We start from the raw sequence: 20,141 nt of genomic DNA, 5'->3' as shown, positions 1-20,141 counted from the left end.
GCATTAAAAAAAGAAAGAAAAAGATAGCGAGGCATTTGTAGCGGGGATACTGTAGTTTTACCATGTCTGTTTTTGGAGTTGTAATAATCTGTTTTTCGAATTCAAGGTGTCTTTACAATGGTCTTATCCCGCCCGTGTGGAGTTATTTAAAGTCTATATAAGGAATAATTTTGGCATCTTTGAAATCCTTTGTCTCCATATGAGTAATTTTACCGAGCCTGTCTGTCTGTCTGTCTGAGCAATAATTTTTAGCAAGGAATTCTTTGTTTTGGAATAATTTTAGCTGCTTTTTGTATCTTTGGCATAAATTTAGCTGACCTGTCTATCACTGGAGTACTTTTGCATTCTCTCTCTCTCTCTCTCTCTCTTTCTCATTCATAGGCCTATTTTAGGCCTTATTGAGATAAAGAACTATTGTATATAGCTCGATGCACTGAGCCCTGTTTGAGAGAGAGAGAGAAAGAGAGAGAGAGAGAGATTTCGTTATCATCTAAACAACACTAAGGTAGATAACGGCTATCGGTCACACCATTGACACCCCCTTGCATCATTCTCTCTCTCTCTCTCTCTCTCTCTCTCTCTCTCTCTCTCTCTCTCTCTCTCTCACACACACACACACACACACACACACACACACACACACACACACACACACACACACACACACACACACACACACACACAAATTTCTTTTCAGTTCTTACCGTACCGTTCGTCCCACTTCATCCCAGAGAGAGAAAGTAATACGCTCGCTATTTGAATGCGTTGCGTACCGTACCTGTGTAACCTACCTGCTTCGCGCCATCACAATCATCATCTCAGAAATAGACGAGCTCGGGTACACCTTCCCCAAGCAAGGCCGAGATATATTTAAAACGGCATTATGAGGTGATGGTGGAGAAATATGAAGGCCCATTGACACGCCTACACATTCTGATTGTCATCTTTTTTTATGTTCGTGGGAGCGTGGGTTATTTTTGCGTATATTATTATTATTATTATTATTATTATTGAGATGCTTCCGTCATTATAATTATTACTTCTGTTTTTCGTTTTACTTACTGAGGATGTATACAGCACCATGACCCTATTACAGTGACCCAGTTTTGGTGACTTTGACCTACTTTTCAAGGTCACAGGTCCAAAAATGTCAAAAAACAATGAACTTTCAACCTCAAAATACACGAAAACTTATAGATACATAAACATGGAAGGAAATCTTGTGACAAAATTATTTTCTAGACATAGGAAGAAATCTTAGTCATTCATGCGTGACATTAAGATATTTCGGTCACCCCACTTTCCCAAAAAAATTTCAATAGAGGGAAACCAAAACGTAAATGAGGTACTTTTTGAGCCTAGAAAGTTTGTCTTATCCTGGACCAGTTCTATGTATTTTCTGATCGCAGTTTGACCAATGGTTTTTGAGTTATCGCAAAAAAACGTAAGTTCAAATGTATTTTCGAAGATGGAGATCAGAAACCTTCTTTGACAGTCTTCTAGTTATTATTATTATTATTATTATTATTATTATTATTATTATATTACCTCTTTATCATCAGTAATAATAAACAAAAAATGGTGAATTAGTGCCGTACATACACAGAGTAAATTATGAAGTAGATAAATAATAGAATAGATAAATAGATAAATGGAATAGCTAGGTAAATGTTATGAAGTCGATAATAAACGGTAATAAATGATGATAATTACATGTTATTTTGGTCTGTGTGCCCAGGCGATGATGAGTGATGACGTGCTTGGTTGGTACACTGTCTCCCGGTGATGTGTGTGTGTGTGTGTGTGTGTGTGTGTGTGTGTGTGTGTGAGAGAGAGAGAGAGAGAGAGAGAGAGAGAGAGAGAGAGAGAGAGAGAGAGAGAATTAATACCTATCAACAGCACGAGTTTTTTTTTTCTAATCCATACTTGTCCCATGGAAAAAACTCTCAATGTTACAACCAGGTCCCTAATTTCTGCTACTGGATGAACAAGGGCAGAAGGGGACAACAAACCTTATCCCTGAGTCTGACCGGCGCGTGAATCAACCTCGGAATTTTCTAGTCGACCTAGTTACCTAACACCTCATCATTCGCGATTAATTCTGCATGTCACGCATCTACATCCTCTTCAGTTATTCTTGATAATTAAAGCGATGTGAATAAAATAAATTAAGGTGTAAAGAGAATAATTCGGTTAGGAAGAGTTGCTCCGAATCCTCCAATGCTACCGGTACCCTCCGCCCCCCCTAGGCAGTCAGGCCACCAAGGTTATGTAACATGAGCCGCGGTCCTTATGTAATGTCCCTTGCCCTTCCTACTCGGTACACACACACACACACACACACACACACACACACACACACAATCTTTCAATATTATTCTAGTCTTTCTTTCTCTCACTGCGTTGTCGATATTTCCCTTTCTGATTGTGTGTGTGTGTGTGTGTGTGTGTGTGTGCGTGCTAGGGAGCAGGTTATACATTGGTTAGCACATATAGTACGAGGCTGAAAGAACCCGAGTGTATTATTATTATTATTATTATTATTATTATTATTATTATTTGCCTGTCAGAGTTCTCAACTAAATAGTCTCCCTCTTGTCCCTGTTCACCCAACAGAACAATTCCCTCCCTCCTTCCTTCCCTCTTTCCCTCCCTCCCTCCCTCCCTCCCTCCTTCCTTCCATTTCCCTCCCTCCCTCCCTCCTTCCTTCCCTCTTTCCCTCCCTCCCTCCCTCCTCTTTCTTACCCCTCAAGGTAGGTTTCTTAGGCATTCTTCCACTTAAGCCTCCACCGACACGGAAACAACGAACGGGACCAAGTACTCTCTCTCTCTCTCTCTCTCTCTCTCATGATGGGTTGTGTGTGAGAGAGAGAGAGAGAGAGAAGCCCTGCTATCAAGGAAGAGCTCACGACCTGAACGACCTTGCAAAACGCGCAGCAACCACACACTTGGGAGACATTATTATTATTATTATTATTATTATTATTGGTGGTGGTGGTGGTGGTATTATTATTATTATTATTATTATTATTATTATTTAGTTATTATTACTATTGTTATTTTTTCATTATTATTATTATTATTATTTTACATTAGTTACGATCATTTATTGTTCACGTTCACACATTCACACATACCGTGCATTTATTCTCTCAGTCACACACACACACACACACACACACACACACACACACACACACACACATTCTCTCTCGCTCGCTCTCTCTCTCTCTCTCTCTCTCTCTCTCTCTCTCGTTTTAAATAGGCCTAGGCAGGGGGGTTCCAGAGTTTACTGACCGGGAGAGAGGGAGAGAATTAAAGATAGTTAAAAGAAGAAAGGAAGGAGAGATTTGTTAAACAGGATGGAAAGTGGGGTAAGAAGAGAGAGAGAGAGAGAGAGAGAGAGAGAGGCAGGTGTGAAAAATGGCGGCGTCCTCCAGAGAGAGAGAGACAGTGGGTGAAGAGATCGATGGAAGGGCGGAGGTCCTGAGGGGAGGGGGAGGGGGGAGGAGAGAGAAGGAGGGGAGTGAATGAGGAAGAAGAGAGGAGGGGAAGAGGGGGAGGAAAGAGGGAGGAGGGGAGAGAAAAAAAAGGGAAGAAAGCCGATGAGGAATGAGAAGAGAGGAAGGGGAGGAGGATTGAAGAAAGAAGACTGGATATGATGGGTGGGAGAGGGGGAGGAGGCGAGAGGGAGAGGGGAGAAAATGGAGGAAGAAGCAAAAGGAGGGGAGTGGGGGTATGAAGAGGAAGAGGTAGGCGGAGGGGAGAAGGGGAGAGAACAAGACAGCCACCTAGAGAGAAGAGGTGGGGAGAGAAAGGGAGGAGAGAGGATGAGGAGGAAGGAGTGGAAATGATGGGGAGAAAACTGGGGCGAAAAGGGGCGGGGGCAGAGGAGGAGGAAGAAGAAAGAGAGAGAGAGAGAGAGAGAGAGAAGGGAGGAGGGAATTTGAAGAGGTGAGGGGAGAACGATAAGAGGAGGTTGTGTAGAGGATTGTGAAGGAGGGGAGAGAGAGAGAGAGAGAGAGAGAGAGAGAGTCTTATATAATGCATTGTTGTTACCTTTTTTCATTATTTTTCAGGTACTCTGCTCACCTGGCCTACCTCAAAGCCATTTAATTAAGTCTACGGATTTACACGCCTTTTTTGATTTCCCTTTCTTTGGCTTATTAATTTTCTTGTTTTGTTTTGTCTACAGGTTGTCTTGGGTCGCCTGTCTTCTTTAGTCCGTGTTTCTCCTTGCTTAATTTATGTTGTAGATTGTTTTTAAGTGTGTGTGTGTGTGTGTGTGTGTGTGTGTGTGTGTGTGTGTGTAACAGGAAATTGTTTTGTGTGCGTTGAATCCCGTTTATGTACTAAGGTTTACACACACACACACACACACACACACACACACACACACGTAAATAGACTGTAGGACAGATCACAAGCACACTGACCCACTTTGTTTACCTCTCTCTCTCTCTCTCTCTCTCTCTCTCTCTCTCTCTCTCTCTCTCTCTCTCTCTCTCTCTCTCTCCTACCACTTTCGATGGCCAAGTGTGTCAGATCCAAGTGGGGTGACCCGTCCTGACCTAGAATCCCTCTGGTGCTCCTAAAATTGACTCTCTCTCTCTCTCTCTCTCTCTCTCTCTCTCTCTCTCTCTCTCACACACACACACACACACACACACACACACACACACACACACACACACACACACACAGGGGTTCAATTAAATCTAGAATAAAACAGAAAATACACGATCATAATAAAGATAAACAAAATAAAAACATTAATACAAAAAAGCTCACTAATTTCTTTTCTCTCTCCTTCAGGTTTCTACTGCAGAGCTTGGAGGACTTAGACACCTCCCTGAGAAAGCTCAACTCAAGGCTCTACGTGGTGAGGGGGCAGCCAGCTCACGTCCTGCCCCAGCTCTTCAGGGTCAGTACCATATAGAGCTTTGTTCTGGGGACTGTGGAGAGGTTTGTGGAAGTGAAAGAGAGAGATTTGTGGAAGTAGAGTGGAGAGCTTTGTGGAAGGGGAGGGGAGAGCTTTGTTTTGTGCAGTGGGGAGATTTGTGAGTGCAGGAGAAAGATTTGGTATGGTGCAGTGGAGAGCTTATTGGAGTCGAGGTGAGAGCTTTGTTTGGTACAGTGGAGGGATTTGTGAGTGGGGGAGAGCTTTTGTGTGTGTGTGTGTGTGTGTAGTGGAGAGGTTTGTTTTGGTGCGGTGGAGAGTGTTGTTGGAGTGGATGTGTAACTTGGGTGTTTTATCCTTTTTCATGTTAACAACCCCAGAAGCTTGTGTACACACCTCTACTGAACTTGGCAATAGAAAGTGTTAAATGAATTATCTTCACGTGTTAGCATTATGAAGCACAGGAAAGACGTATGAGAAGGAAGGATAGTGTGTCGTCTGCGAAAGAGGGGAATATGGAAGACAAGTTCAAATTCCGACAGAGAATCATCAACCAACTTTTGCTTATGGTTGGACATGGGATTTTGTAGGGATGGGTCTTAGCGTACCGACCTTCGCCTACTGGATCATAGTCGCGAAGTTTGTAGCCCTTAATTCGCTCCCAGTTATCTCTTGAAAAATGTCTCCAAATGTCTTCAAAAATAACTCCAAATGTTTCGACTTTATCCTCCTTCCTTCTGTTCCAGACAAACTCATAGGCACTGTATTACGTTAAGGTTTTATGCTAGACGATTTTGCTGAGCTGAGGGAAATAGAAGACGATTTACTAGAGGTGAGGGAATGGAAGGGGTGGGATGGTGGAGGATGCAAGGAGGGAGTGGGGTGAGTAAACAGAAGTGGGAGTGGGGTGAGTGTAAACAGAGGCGGGGTGACTGACCTTCCTGCTTTCTGCCTCCGCCACGCAGTTACAGGCACTCAATGTCTCCCCCTCCCCTCCCCTCCATATCTCCCCCTCCCCTCACTCTTATCTCTCCACCACTCCCTCGTTGCCTCCCTCTGTCCCTCCCCCTTCACTGCACTTCCTCGCCCTGCCACCGTCTTCCTCACTTCCCTTCTTCCCTTCCCTCACTCCCTCCCTCTTCCTTCTCTCCCTCCCCTCCCCACCTCTCCCTCTGTCCTTCCCCCTCCACTTCCTCGCCCTCTCCCTTCTCACATACTTTCCCCACCTCTCTTCCTCTGTTGTTGTTGTTATTATTATTTATTATTTATTATTATTATTACTGTGTTATCATCATCTCCATCTTCTGCCTCGCCACCTGTCCCCCCTTGTCTCAGCCCCCTCCCCCTCCCCCCCACTCCCAACCACCACATCTATCCTTGTCTTAGCCCCGAAAGTACAGGCCCGCACCCAACAAGACCCGGGTTCGTATCCCCAGCTGGCCATGAGATATTTGAGCAAGGTTTTGACCACCTCGATCCTATTCATTTCTATACTCCGGTCACTCTAAATTGGCAGAGCTATTTGTCCTTTTGCTGCCTATTTCCCCTAGCTGAATGGCACGACGGTATTACAGCTCTCCATTCTTTCCACAGCACTTCTTCGTGACAAGCACCGTATGTTAAAGTGAACAGGGAGTGGAATTTAGTTAGGGATTTGGGTTTTATGTGTGGTGGTTGCAGAAATGAAATGTCTGGCTTAATGATCCTCTCTCTCTCTCTCTCTCTCTCTCTCTCTCTCTCTCTCTCTCTCTCACACACACACACACACACACACACACACACACACACACACACACACACACACACACACACACACACACACACACACACACACACACACACACACCCCTCTCCCCCTCGCCTCGTCTCACGCCCTCGATCGCTCGCACTCAACTTTGACCTTGAACGAAGAGTGGAGGGAGAGGAGGAAGGAGGAGGAGAAGAGAAGGGAAGGGAAGGGAGGGGAGGGGAAAGGAAAGGAAAGAGGAGGGAGGAGAGGGGAGGGAAACGTAAAGGAAAGAGGGGGAGGGGAGGGGAGAGGGAAGAAGGAGAGCAGGAAATATAATGAGAAAAATGAAGAATCACTTTTATCGAAACTAGCAGCTATATATTCTTTAGCACTTTTTTCTTTTTTTTCTTTTTCTTTCTTTCTTTTTTCTTTTTTCTTTTTTTAGGGGCGTTTACTGAAACTGAAGGGTTGGATAAATTCATCAACTCCTCTATAGCAGTGGACTCTTTTTAAGCTGAATGAACTCGTTTGGTGGTGGTAGTAGTCGCAGTAGTAGCAGTAGTAAGAGTAACTGTAGCAGTAACAGTAGTTGTAGTGGTAGTAGTGATGGTGGTGGTGGTGGTGGTATTATTATTATTATTATTAGTTGTTGTTGTTGTGGCAGTAGTGGTAGTAGAAGTATTTATGAAGTACGTTATTTCTTAAGAGTATGATGATATTAGATTAATTTATATAACAAAGAAGAGGACAGTAAGATGTAATAATTTATATAACAAAGAAGAGGACAGTAAGATGTAATAAGTCAAATAAGTCTCCTAGGAAAAGGTGTTAGGGAGCTTCCTTAACCGACGAGAATACGAACCAAGATGCAGGGAAACTTCTCGAAAGCTTAGGAAGTCTGCTGGTACGTCATCCCTTGTAATAATTGTTCAGTCACGTTAAAAAAATAATGATAAACGATAAGGAATGATAAATACTGATAATGTGTGCGTGTTACCGATTGCCTAGACTGAGGGTGTTGGGACTCTGACTATTATTTCACTGTTTACTATTTACTTTCTACTATTTAATCATTAATAAATAAACCAGGTCATAAAATAGTTCCCCATCCAACCAACAGTGAAAAGAAAACAGCACGACCGCTTTTGTATTTATATTTCTTTCACTTTTACTTGGTCTAGATTTTCGTCCTCTTGCAGCTTATTTCACGTAGCTCAGTGGCGGAGAAAAACAATCCAGCGGCTCTACATCCTTTCCATGGAGCTTCTTCGTGACTAGCATCATCATATTCGAGTGTTTGTTGTTACATTTCGGTGTTGACGGTGGAGAGATGGCAATTTTAGGTGAAGTTAGAGAGTAAAGAGAATATAAAGAAGCTGAGAGAGAGAGAGAGAGAGAGAGAGAGAGAGAGAGAGAGAGAGAGAGAGAGAAATTGTGTAACAGCTGTGGTTCTAGATTTTTCCCTATCATGGGGGGGTTGATGGTAAAAGTATTAACATCTTCACCCACTTATGGTTACAGCTGAAACAAATCGTCTGCCTTTACGTGGAATACAGTACGGTGCTAGAGTTGGCCTGATCATGAAGAGGCTCAAGTTGAAAATTCTCCTCTCATTTATCTCTGGCTCTTTAATAGCGACATATATTCCCTAGATATTTACACTACCTACGTATATGTGACGAAAAGACGAACAAAGGTGTCGTTTGTCGCCTATGGTTACTAGAAAGTGAGATGGTAAGATAGTGAGATATGTTAGGCTTTTGTTAAGTTAGGTGTGGCCCCGAAAAGATAGTTAGGTTAGGTTGAGTTGGATTATTGTGAATTAGGGTAGGTTAGGTCAGATTAGTGTTAGAGATTATCCCTGTGCGCTGTGTAGGTGAAGTTAAGGTACTGTGTGTTAGTGCGATTTGGCTGGGTGTGGGTGTGTATGTGTGGGTCTGTGTACGTGTGTGTGCGAACGTGCTAGGCAGCCAAAGAAAACTGCGTTGTATCCCAGAACACACACACACACACACACACACACACACACACACACACACACACACACGTGGGTACGCATTCGTTATTGCAAGTTCTTGGTTATGGGTGACCTTGAGAGAGAGAGAGAAGTGTGTGTGTGTGTGTGTGTGTGTGTGCGTGTGAGCGCGCGTGCATGGAAGAAGAGAATAAGGGCATAAATAGTAGTAGATGAGAAGAGAGAGAGAGAGAGAGAGAGAGTCAAATGAGCCAGTGTCAATAACTTCTTACCTGACTTGAGAAGCTAGTGCCAAGCGTCGTCTCTCTCTCTCTCTCTCTCACACACACACACACACACACACACACACACACACACACACACACACACACACACACACACGTAGAGGCAAACAGGATGCACTTGTTTAAATATAGAGCTGTAACACCGAAAACAAGGGAGAATATTACTACTACTCTACTACTACTACTACTACTTTTCTATCATCAGTGTACATCTCTTAATTTTCCTTTTTTCCGTCGTCACTTGGCCATGGGAGTATGAGCATGACTTCATTATTTTGCTGAGACATGAATCAGAGGAGAAACAAACCCTAAATCCATATCCCCACTCCCCCTGGGCCGGTATGAAAGTGAAGCCGTGACTGAAGGATAGAGTGAGACCTGATAGTGTGTCCTCGCATGTGCAGGCCGGATATTTGGACACACACTCTCTCTCTCTCTCTCTCTCTCTCTCTCTCTCTCTCTCTCTCTCTCACACACACACACACACACACACACACACACACACTCATTGCTGGCCTAGTGACATCTCATTTTCTTTCCTCATAGTCTGCTTTGTCATCTTCTGGCGCCACCTTAACGTCTTTAATTTGGTGACTTATTTTTTAGTATATTCTGGGTATTTAAAGATATTCTAAATTTTTACCACTTCCAAATGGGTTCATTAAGCTTAAAGAGTGATTTTGTGTGTGTGTGTGGATGGCAAATGTGGTTAGATTGGAGGGTAAATTGGACTATACTCTCTTCACTTTGCCTTTGCCTAAAATTGCCATCCCCTCCATCTTAAATGCTGAGTTATAGCCATAGATTATCACTAGGATTTTATGCTAGTCACGAAGAAGTGCTACAGAAAGGATGTAGAGCCACAGAAACAGTATATATTGTCTTTTTCTGCCACTGAGCTACGTGAAATGAGCTGCAAAAGGTTGAAATTCTGGGCCACGTTATAGTATGAAGTATAGTATCAGAGAACTCCTTAGGCCTTATTATGGTAGGTTGACGATGCTCCCTAACACCTTTTCCCAAGCGATTTATTTTCTTTATCCTCGTTTGCGTTACATATATCATTTAGACATCACTATACTGTACATAAATAATGTACAAAAGGACGTCAACCAGCCATATCCAAAAATAAATAGCTTAGGAAGAGGTGTTAGGGAGCTTCCGTAACTGAGGAGAATACAGGTGTAGTTTTTGAGTTGTGAGTGACCTCTCTCCCTCAGATGAAGACCAGACCGACCATGATAACCTTAAGAGAGAGAGAGAGAGAGAGAGAGAGAGCACGTCTGTACCACGTATGCCTTTGGTGTGTGTTCTTACCTAATTGTATCTTTACAGGAATGAGTCCAGCTCGTACTGTCTTGTGTCTTAAACCATATTTATCGTACATATCCTTAAATTTGTGAATTGTTTTGGCACACACTATTTCATTCGGTAGTGCATTCCATTGATCAATTGCTCTGTTTGGGAAACTGAATTTCCTTACGTCTTTATCACCTCTCTTCTTATGCAGTTATTTGCAGTGTCCTCTTGCTGATGCTTCCCCATATGTTAAGTAATCATTTATGTCTGTTTTCTCCTTCCCTGATATGCATTTATATAGCATTATCATGTCACCTCTTTTCCTTCTCTCCTGTAGTGTTGGTAGATTCAGTTTATTTAGTCTTTCTTCGTAGCTTAGATCCCTTAAGCTTGGTATCCATCTTGTAGCGGCCCTCTGAACTTTTTCAATCTTGTCTATGTGTTTTTTGAGATGAGGACTCCAGACTACTGATGCATACTCCAGGGTTGGTCTGATGAATGATGTTATTATCCTTCTTAGCATGTCTTCATTTATGTATGTGAATGCTATTCTCATATTTGCAAGCAGTGTATACATGTTCCGTACCTTCTCACTGTTGTGGTCAGCCGGAGATAGTCTGTTATTGATAATCACACCTAGGTCCTACGCTCTTTCTGATGTGTGTGTGTGTGTGTGTGTGTGTGTGTGTGTGTGTGTGTGTGTGTGTTTGACGTCATATGGTGTCGGTGTGAATGTCAGATGAAGCGCGAGTAATTGTGCTCCTTACAACAATTGGGGTCACCGCTGGAAGAGAAAAGGGGGCTAGGTGCTGGGGCCTGCTGGGTGCTGTGTGGATGCAGGTTGTTAGAGTTGGGTGTTACGGATGAGTGCTAGGTATTGATTATTAGTGACGGGTGCTGGGTGCTAGGTGCTGAATGATGGGGGCTGGGTGGTACCGTAGTGCTTTGTGCCGAGTAAAGGGCGTCAGTACAGTATATCGAGTGCTTGGTTAGTGCTAACTGATATGTCGTGTGGCGTGTTGGTGCTTTTTGATATACTGGGCGTAGAGTGGTGTGCTGAGTGGTATATGCAGGGGGGTATGGTAGATTATGCATGGTATGTTCAATATCAGTGCTAGCCTAATTGGTATATTGAGTGTTACGCCTTAGTGGAATGGCCGGTGTTGGTGCTGAGTTGCATGTGGTGTGGCGTGCTGAGTGTTGAATAGTGTGTGTTAATCCTTTAGGTTGTATTCTGGGTAGCAGAGGTCGCTTAGCACCTGTTAGGTAGCTATTTATTATGTATATTGCACCTTGATGTACCTTAAGTTATACGGTGGTGTCTTATGGAAAATAAACATACTGAGGATAAGGTGATATAGAGCCTGATTTCCCACCAAAAATACGGCCCTTTATTGCAGGAGTATGACAGGTCTTGGGAGGTATACTTAGCCGTGTGTTTCCTGTATGCAAACATGGAAAGATTAAAAACAGAACCAAAGGCTGAACAAAATAAAGAAAACTGGAATCAAGATCCATTCATTTCGAGAGACCTCAACACATTCCATAAAAAAGAAAGTCAGGCAGTAGGAAAGACGTATTGAGGATAACAGGTCCAAAGTTGAAAGGTGTATAGAAGAAAATCTAAGAGTAAACGATTAACTCGCATTAGAGAGTTGAACTGAAAAGAAGTTGAGGGTACCGATATGTATTTGAATGGGTGTTGCGTGGCCGCCGTAATGAGAGAGAAAGATACAGGTCAGTATTTGAGGGGGCAGTGACCATAGAAGTTGCTGGGCGGTATTCTGCGTGTGGGTATTAGCGCTAGGTCAGAAGTGCCTAATAAACAGTTAGTCGGCATTTTGTGGAAAAAGAAAGTAAAAACGAGACGAGGAGAGAGAGAGGTGGGATACTATAAAGTGAATAATTACATTATTATAATAGCCTATAATAAAAGGAAGAGGGGGAGGAGACAGAAGGTAAAAGAGGAGGGAGGGAGGGAGGGAAGAAGAGGGGAAATGAGAAGGGAGGAGGAAGGAGATATTGACCACGGAGGAAATGGAAGGAAGATGAGAAGCAAAAGAAGGGAATAAAGAAGGCAGAGGAGGAGAAGGTGGAAGTGGAAAGAGGCAGAGAAGAAGGAAGAAATGTATAGAAGAAGAAAAACAGAAGTGGAGAAAGAAAGGGAAGGAGGAAGAGGAAGAATGAGTGGAAAAAGGTGGAGAGGTTAAGAGGAAGCCATACATCGCTTAAGTAGGACGTTGCCCCCCCCTTCTCTCTCTCTCTCTCTCTCTCTCTCTCATCATCATCATTATACAATCTTTTTTCCTCCTGCTCTGCTTCCTTGTTTTTCTGCATGTTCCAGAAAGCCACGTGATAAGAAGGGGATTAGCCTGCCCTGAACCCACTGCACATTAAAATTTAATAGAGATGTGTAGAGAGTGCGGAAGTGTTGGGTTGTGGCTTGTTTCGTAATGCACTGGACTTGATGTGAGGAGGGGATGTGAATGAGTAAGTAGGTGTGGGTAAAGGGAAGGTGTGGGGATGTGTGTAAGGGATTTGATTTGATGTGAGGAGTGGATGTGGATGAAGGAGTAGGTGTGGGTAAAAGGTTAGAAGTGGGTGCATGTGTGAGAGATTGACTTGATGTGAGGAATGGATGTGGATGGAGAAGTAGTTGTGGTGAAAGGACAGGTGTGGAGATGAGTAATCACCTTCTTCAGAAAAAATAAAGGATGTTTGTGGATGGTTAGAACAAGTAAAGTATATGTGTCCATTTTTGATACCGCAGCTAAATTAACTACATGTGCAGGAGTGAGCTTTATCATACACAAGATGATACATTGTATAACTGCTAAACATTATGCCAGTACTAATCACCATTGTGGTACAGCTGAACCCATGCAATCCAGTGACGTACTTATGTCATCCTTGCTATCCTCAAAAGGTTGTATTCTGCAAAGGGTAGACGATTTGAACTGGGGTGCTTTTATTTAGCCTTCTTAAATCCCTTCGCTGATTGAGGGGCTTCCAGATGTAGGTGAAATTGTCTGAAGGTATCAGGAATGGAATAAAATATGTCACAGCATTGATAGGGTTAACCATGAAAACCCTTGTACAAAATAGTGTCAATAAAAGGTACCCTAAATGAGCTCTCCAGTACAGGTTTGTTTTTACTTCATGAGTGAGGTGGGACAGCCCAGGAGTACTGATTGATGGTTATATATAACAAGTTGAATAGAGCAGCTCTCATACCGGGTATGCCAGGCATGTGCAAGTCCCCGCATAACATATATACATACATTTATCATCATCGTCATTGTCATCATTGTCATCATGGTCATCATCATCATCATCATCATCAGCCATCATCATCATCATCATCATCATCATCATTATCATCCAGACCTGCTTTCCCACAAGAATGTTAGTAGGCAGGGTGTTCTGAAGTTTCACCTGTAGTCATTCATTGCTATGGAAATTAGGACAGAAGTTAACAGTATACAATACCATATGTTGTTACATTTATTTTTTTCAGGAATGGGGAACAACATGTTTGACGTTTGAGAAGGATCCAGAACCATTTGGGAAGGTGCGCGATGCCAACATTGTGGCCATCGCGCGGGAGATGGGCATCACGGTCATTGTTAAGACATCACACACACTCTACAAGCCCGAGAAGTGAGTACACCACACTGCTTGTTTATAGATGGATTGGGCGAGGATGTGTTTGATCAGGTTTTTCAATATAAAGTAACCTACTGGCACCATTCTGCACTGTCTTTTAATCATGCGTGCAGCAGTATTTTAGTACAGTATCTGTAGCAATGCACAATTTAAGTCTTTGATTTTAGTACAGTATACAGGTTTTTAGCATATAGAGGGCTAGAAGATTGTCCATAGTTATGCACCTTCTTATGCACCCACTACACATCAGGCCTCTGCCAACAGCTGCCTGCCTCTAGTACGGTAGTGTTTACTGTATCATAGAACTGTAGAGGTACAGAGCTGTCCTGTGTCACGACTGATACCACAACATCATTGTAGTGGATGTAACAAACACAAAAATGTTCACACTGCATATCAATAATATCTTGTGTACACCAACCAAAGAGTTCCAGTATTCCATTGCTAATCAACAAGCCCCTCACCACAACCTCCACTGTAAATCACTGGCTTTATATGTAACCAGGTACTGTACTGTATTTATGTCTCATGTGAGGAGAGGAATGAGGCTTGAAATTCCTATCAGTATATTGCCATAAGAATATAGGGACTTCCATTACTAAGCACTTTCATTTCAAGCAGCGTCATACTGTGTACCTGTAGCAAAGAAATTAGGAAGGAACCAGATAGCCATGCTATGGCTTTTCATGCCGTTTGAATATAGGATATTCTTATAGGGCAGTGATGATAAGCATTCACAACTTTTCAAGTTATTGGCTATGCTTTCCGCATCAGGAGGCATTGCAGACAACTTATCAGTAATTTACCACAGTAGTAATCGTAACAAACCATATATGGCACCACTACTCCCACTCATTAGGAATATTTATTACAGACAGCTCACATGCATGGTGAAAATTACCATTAGAATTCTACTTCATACCAAGTCCTACACTTTTCACAGAACAACTGAACAGAAGCCATCATTTATATACAGATACTTTTAAAACATCTGGATTAAATTACCACCTCCACCTTCCACAGCTTTGAGTTCTAGAGGCAAGTGGAGTTTTTCAATCAAGTAAAGTGCTACCAGGGGCATAGTTTGGCCACATTTTTAAATGTGTGGATTATGGTAGGCTTGAGGTCCCTATTCCCAAAAAGGGATAATATGGGTATGGCAGTTAAGAGTTTCCTTTACTTTCCACAGAATAATTGAACGCAATGGAGGGAAGCCGCCACTTACGTACAAATCTTTCCAAAATATCCTGATGAATATGGATCTCCCACCACTGCCTCTCCCGACTATCACCCTGGAGGACCTTCAGGAAAAGACCACTCCAATAGGTGATGACCACGATGAAAAATATGGCGTACCCTCCCTTGATGAGCTAGGTTGGTTCTCTCTCTCTTTGTGTGCTTTCAGGTATTCATTCGATATGATTACCCTTTCTCTCTCACTCTCTCTCTCATCCCTTTCTTTCTTTTCCTTTCCATTACTTTCTCATCAGGCATACTATTGAGCTTATAATTTATGTATTTTTGTTTTATTGATTTTCATCATCATCATCATCATCTAATCCTGTGTTGCTTCAAGAAGAGAGTAGGAACCCGGGTCATGGCAAGTTGGTCCTGACATTTAAGATGAGTGACCAACCTCACACATCCCTGAGTGGCATTACGTGAGCAGTAAACGCAAACCACCCCTTGGATATAAACCTGCACAGGCTCAGCCTGATTGGAGCACCTTAATTACCCACTAAACCACCAGATGCTATAGTTTGGTCACATGGTTACCACCCAGCATAGGAAATGGTTTCCTGGTGTACAGGAAACCATTTGGCTCGTCACTCAGTGTAGAGTCACCTATAGACAGAGGGAAGAGGAAAGAATGAAGGAAAGAAAGACAGAAGAGGAAGAAAGGAAAGAAAGAGTGATAAATGGTCAGTCACCCAAGAGCAGCACTGCATCGAGTAGGTGGATGGTTAGCTTTTATTTATTTATTTTTGTCCATCATTTCCCTTACAATGAGGTTGAGTGGTAAACGTTGGTGACTGCAAAGCTGCCAGCCCGTTTGTGCCAGGGCTTGAATCCTGGTCCAGGCAGCTAGCATCTCTCATTTCAGGTGTCCATCCACCCATCATGGTTTAGTAGGAACAATGATTACCTAGGGTAACACCTAGGGTAGGTAACTGTGGTAACCTTGATGATGCAGTAACCTTGTATCCCAAGATATTGAGTGAAAACCCACCACAGGCTCAAAGGCCTAAGTTATGGAGATAAGCACTGCAGCTAAGTGCCTCATGTCAGCTGCCCCACCTTTACCCATACCTTACTTTATTTGCATTACTCTCTCTCTCTCTCTCTCTCTCTCTCTCAGTTTACCTTGTCTTTCCTCTATCCTTACCACTTCCATTTTTTCCTCTTGATGTCTTTTGTTTTTTAATCTGAATAATTTTCCTGCTTTCTTTTCTTTAATTTCTGCTGGTTCCCTTTTCATCCCAAGCCATATATTTGTTCTCCCCCTCTCATCCTAACATCCCCTTCTCTCTCTCACCCCTTCTCTTCAGGCTTTGACACAGAGACGCTTCATCAGACGGGGTGGCGAGGTGGTGAGAGTGAGGCGCTGACCAGACTTGAGCACCACTTGGAGCGCAAGGCTTGGGTTGCCTCGTTTGGCCGGCCTAAGATGACCCCTCAGTCCCTTTACCCTTCACGTACTGGTCTGTCACCTTACTTACGATTTGGCTGTCTCTCTCCTCGCCGCTTCTTCAAAGAGCTGAATGATCTGTACAAAAAGGTTGGTATATCACTTGTTGTCTGTTATTAGTAAGTCAGATGATGCCATGCCTCCTCTTATGGACTTCCCATGTTTAGGTGAGCCATGGTACAACTGATGTCTTCTGTTTACAAGAAGCTAAACCAAACGACAGAACCAGATAATTACTTCCAAATACTTGCTGGAAACTGTTGGGAATGTCCAGTCACCTGTAGGCAAGGAAAAGTGCTTCTGGTTTTTCCATGTATGTTACTCTTAATTAATGTCCTGAAGGTTAACTAAAGAGCTGCATGTGAATTTGATAAGAATTTAGATAATGATGATGGTTGAAACTGTAACTTTATCTTTGATTGATTGATTGATTTTTTTTTCATTCATTCATCATCTAATCCTTTGTTGCCCCATGAGGGGTGTAGGAGCCTGGGGCTAGGCAAGTTGGTCCTGACATTTAAGATGGGAGTTACCACCCTTACTCATCCCTGTGTGGCATTACATGAACAGTAAACCCCAACCACCCCTTGGATGTAAACTTGCACCAGCTCAGTCTAAGATGGGAGTTACCACCCTTACTCATCCCTGTGTGGCATTACATGAACAGTAAACCCCAACCACCCCTTGGATGTAAACTTGCACCAGCTCAGTCTGATTGGAGCACTGTACTTACCCACTAAACCAGCAGGTGGTATAATTTGGTCATATGGTTACCACCCAGGATAGTAAATGTTTACTTATTTTAAGTACAGTAAATGATGAAATAGTTCCCCTTCCTTCATAGCATTTTTCAACTTAGATATTTGTACTGTTGTACCTTAAATCTTTTCTTCAACTCAAACAATGTGTCTCTTTCATCAGATAAGAAAATCCCCACCACCATTGTCCCTACATGGTCAGCTGTTGTGGCGAGAGTTTTACTACACAGCTGCCACCAACAACCCCAAGTTTGACCACATGGAGGGCAACCCTATCTGCGTACAAATACCCTGGGACAAGAACCCGGAGGCCCTTGCTAAATGGGCCAATGTGAGTGCACTATTGAATTATTTCAAACAAGAAGCATATTATTTTGATAGTCCTTTGTAGTGGATGAGTTCATATTGACTGAAATTACCCCCATTTTCCACTTAGCTTCACAAAATATTTTCCCCTAGCTAATAATAACACGTTATGTCCTGCCGTATAATGCAATGTTGTCAATTAAAAGGTTTAGGTTTTTGCTGCTGATCAAACTATCTTTGTTTTAGACTGCAAGAAATTTCTGGATTTACATATTAATTTATTTATTTTATTTATTCTTTTTTTCCAGATTTAACTTGTCATGAGTTGATGTGGGATACATAGTCACCATAATATACTGTATCATGCTTATTCCTCCAAGTAGTCAGAATTAGGTGTAGTAAATATATATATATATATATATATATATATATATATATGTATGTATTTCATTATTCATTCATCATCCAATCCTACATTGCCCCATGAGGAACGTAGGAGATGAGGAGCGTAGGAGAGGATATATATTATATACATATACAGTATATATATATATATATATATATATATATATATATATATATATATACTGTATATATATACATACACACACACACATAAATAATAGGCTATAATATAATATAAAAGGACTAATATTCTCCCTTCTACAGGGTCAGACTGGGTACCCCTGGGTGGATGCCATCATGACACAGCTGCGGAAAGAGGGGTGGATACACAATGTGGCCCGGCATGCAGTGGCCTGCTTCCTGACACGTGGCGACCTCTGGGTGTCATGGGAGGAGGGCATGAAGGTCAGCATGTGGGAGGGGCAGGTGTTGGGGTCTGTATGTGAGAGGAGAGCATGAAGTTCACTGTGTTGTAGATGAAAGTATGGGGATCAGTAACTGGGAAGAAGGCATGAAGTTCACAGTATGGAGGAGGCTTGAGTGGAATTGGAGTGTGGGCAGGTATGTAAGGGAGAGTTCACGGGAATGTTACAGCTGTATCGATGTACAAGCAATGCTTATTTTAAGTCAAGGATGTGTTTCAAAATATTCCAGCGTTTTCCATATATCTGGTACTGTAACTTAAGGGAAGCTGGTAAATCACCTTTGTAGGTAGCAGTAGGAGTTTAATAAATAAGGTTTCTTTAAGATATTGTGGACTGAATAGAATGGCAAAACTAATGTTAAAAAAAATATGTATACAGTATATATAGTACCTGAAAACATTGTCTTACCTGCACAGGTGTTTGATGAGCTGCTCCTTGATGCGGACTGGTCAGTGAATGCCGGGTCCTGGATGTGGCTCTCATGCTCGTCCTTCTTCCAGCAGTTCTTTCACTGCTACTGCCCTGTCCGCTATGGGAGAAAAGCCGACCCAAATGGAGACTACATCAGGTGGGCATGTGGGGTTGAATGGAGGGTTTGCCCTACAGTATGGTTGGAAAGCAAAGTTAACACTTTCATTGCTGTTGATGCACTTCAGTATTTTATTCAGTTTAAAGACAGATAATTTTGCTCAGCAGAGAGAAATCATATCAGTGAAATGGTTACAGACTGTCTCAGTAAACCCTTTCACTATTAATCATATACAGCACCTGTACTCATATGTTTCGCTGAGGGTAAGTAGCAAATAATTGTTTTCTGCTAAGAGAACTCTTGTAACTCAGTATGTTAATTGAGTTATGTTTGCTACATTGTTTGGAAAAATATGAAGTACTCGGTTATGTTCATGGAACATTTTAATTTTAGTTGTTGGTGTTGAGTAACCTCAGTCTACCTGCTAAGCAGACCCATTAACCACAGGCAAGCAAGCTGGGCCATCCCATGCACAGAAATGATGTTCCCTTGCAGTAGGGAGCACCTTGCTGCAATGAGGCATGGGGAAGAGTGTGGAAGTTTGGTTCTGGGATGGACACTGCATTTACATCACCCAGTTAACAGAGGCACCATAGTAAACTCCACATCACCCTCTTATTTGGTTTTATGGTTACCATCCAATATTATAAATGATTTCTTGGGTTGCAGAAGCCATTAGGTTTGTCAAATCTATGTAGAGCCACCTGAAGAGGAAAGAAGCGCCATAAAAAGTGGCAGGAAGGATGGGAGAAGCAGGAAGTTAGGAGGACAGACATAGAAAAAGAATGATAAAGGTGAAGGGAGAAGTAGGCAGCACTACATTGTGAGTGGATGATGGTCACCACCATCCACCACCATTTTATTTTAATCATATTATATTTAAACCATTATGCTTTTTTATGTGTTGCCAGTAACAGTAATAATTTGGTTCAAGTTTTGTTACTAATTTTGATACGTATATTGAAAAAGGCAAGACAAAAGAACACAGAGTTCAGTAGCGTACCAAGGCAGGCCTTTAGGTAACTCATCAGCCGTATCTCTTGATCTCATTCATAATCTGCTGCTTGTTTTCTTCTCATCCACATTGCTGCTGGACAGTCACACAAACACTCTCTGCAGTATACTGTACCATATGCATTTTGTATTACCAAAACATGAGCTGACTCTTGTTTCAGA

General features: G+C 42.4%; 1 protein-coding gene across 1 annotated transcript in view; it reads left to right on the top strand.

Annotated features, from left to right (window-relative positions):
• LOC145418533 (cryptochrome-1-like) overlaps window positions 1–20,141 on the top strand; it is a 28,804-nt gene that overhangs the window by 6,632 nt on the left and 2,031 nt on the right. The window contains exons 2-8 of the mRNA XM_080286903.1: window positions 4,816–4,924; window positions 13,705–13,847; window positions 15,043–15,227; window positions 16,403–16,632; window positions 17,464–17,631; window positions 18,276–18,416; window positions 18,853–19,004. Coding sequence (XP_080143029.1) covers window positions 4,816–4,924; window positions 13,705–13,847; window positions 15,043–15,227; window positions 16,403–16,632; window positions 17,464–17,631; window positions 18,276–18,416; window positions 18,853–19,004 — 1,128 coding nt within the window. The remainder of the gene's footprint in view (window positions 1–4,815; window positions 4,925–13,704; window positions 13,848–15,042; window positions 15,228–16,402; window positions 16,633–17,463; window positions 17,632–18,275; window positions 18,417–18,852; window positions 19,005–20,141) is intronic.

This window comes from Coenobita brevimanus, chromosome 14 (assembly GCF_032717465.1).
Source record: "Coenobita brevimanus isolate Jiangsu-jjx chromosome 14, ASM3271746v2, whole genome shotgun sequence".
Classification (NCBI taxonomy): Eukaryota; Metazoa; Arthropoda; class Malacostraca; order Decapoda; family Coenobitidae; genus Coenobita; species Coenobita brevimanus.
Note: the sequence above shows the minus strand (reverse complement) of the source record. Positions and strands in the feature narration are given on the sequence as shown.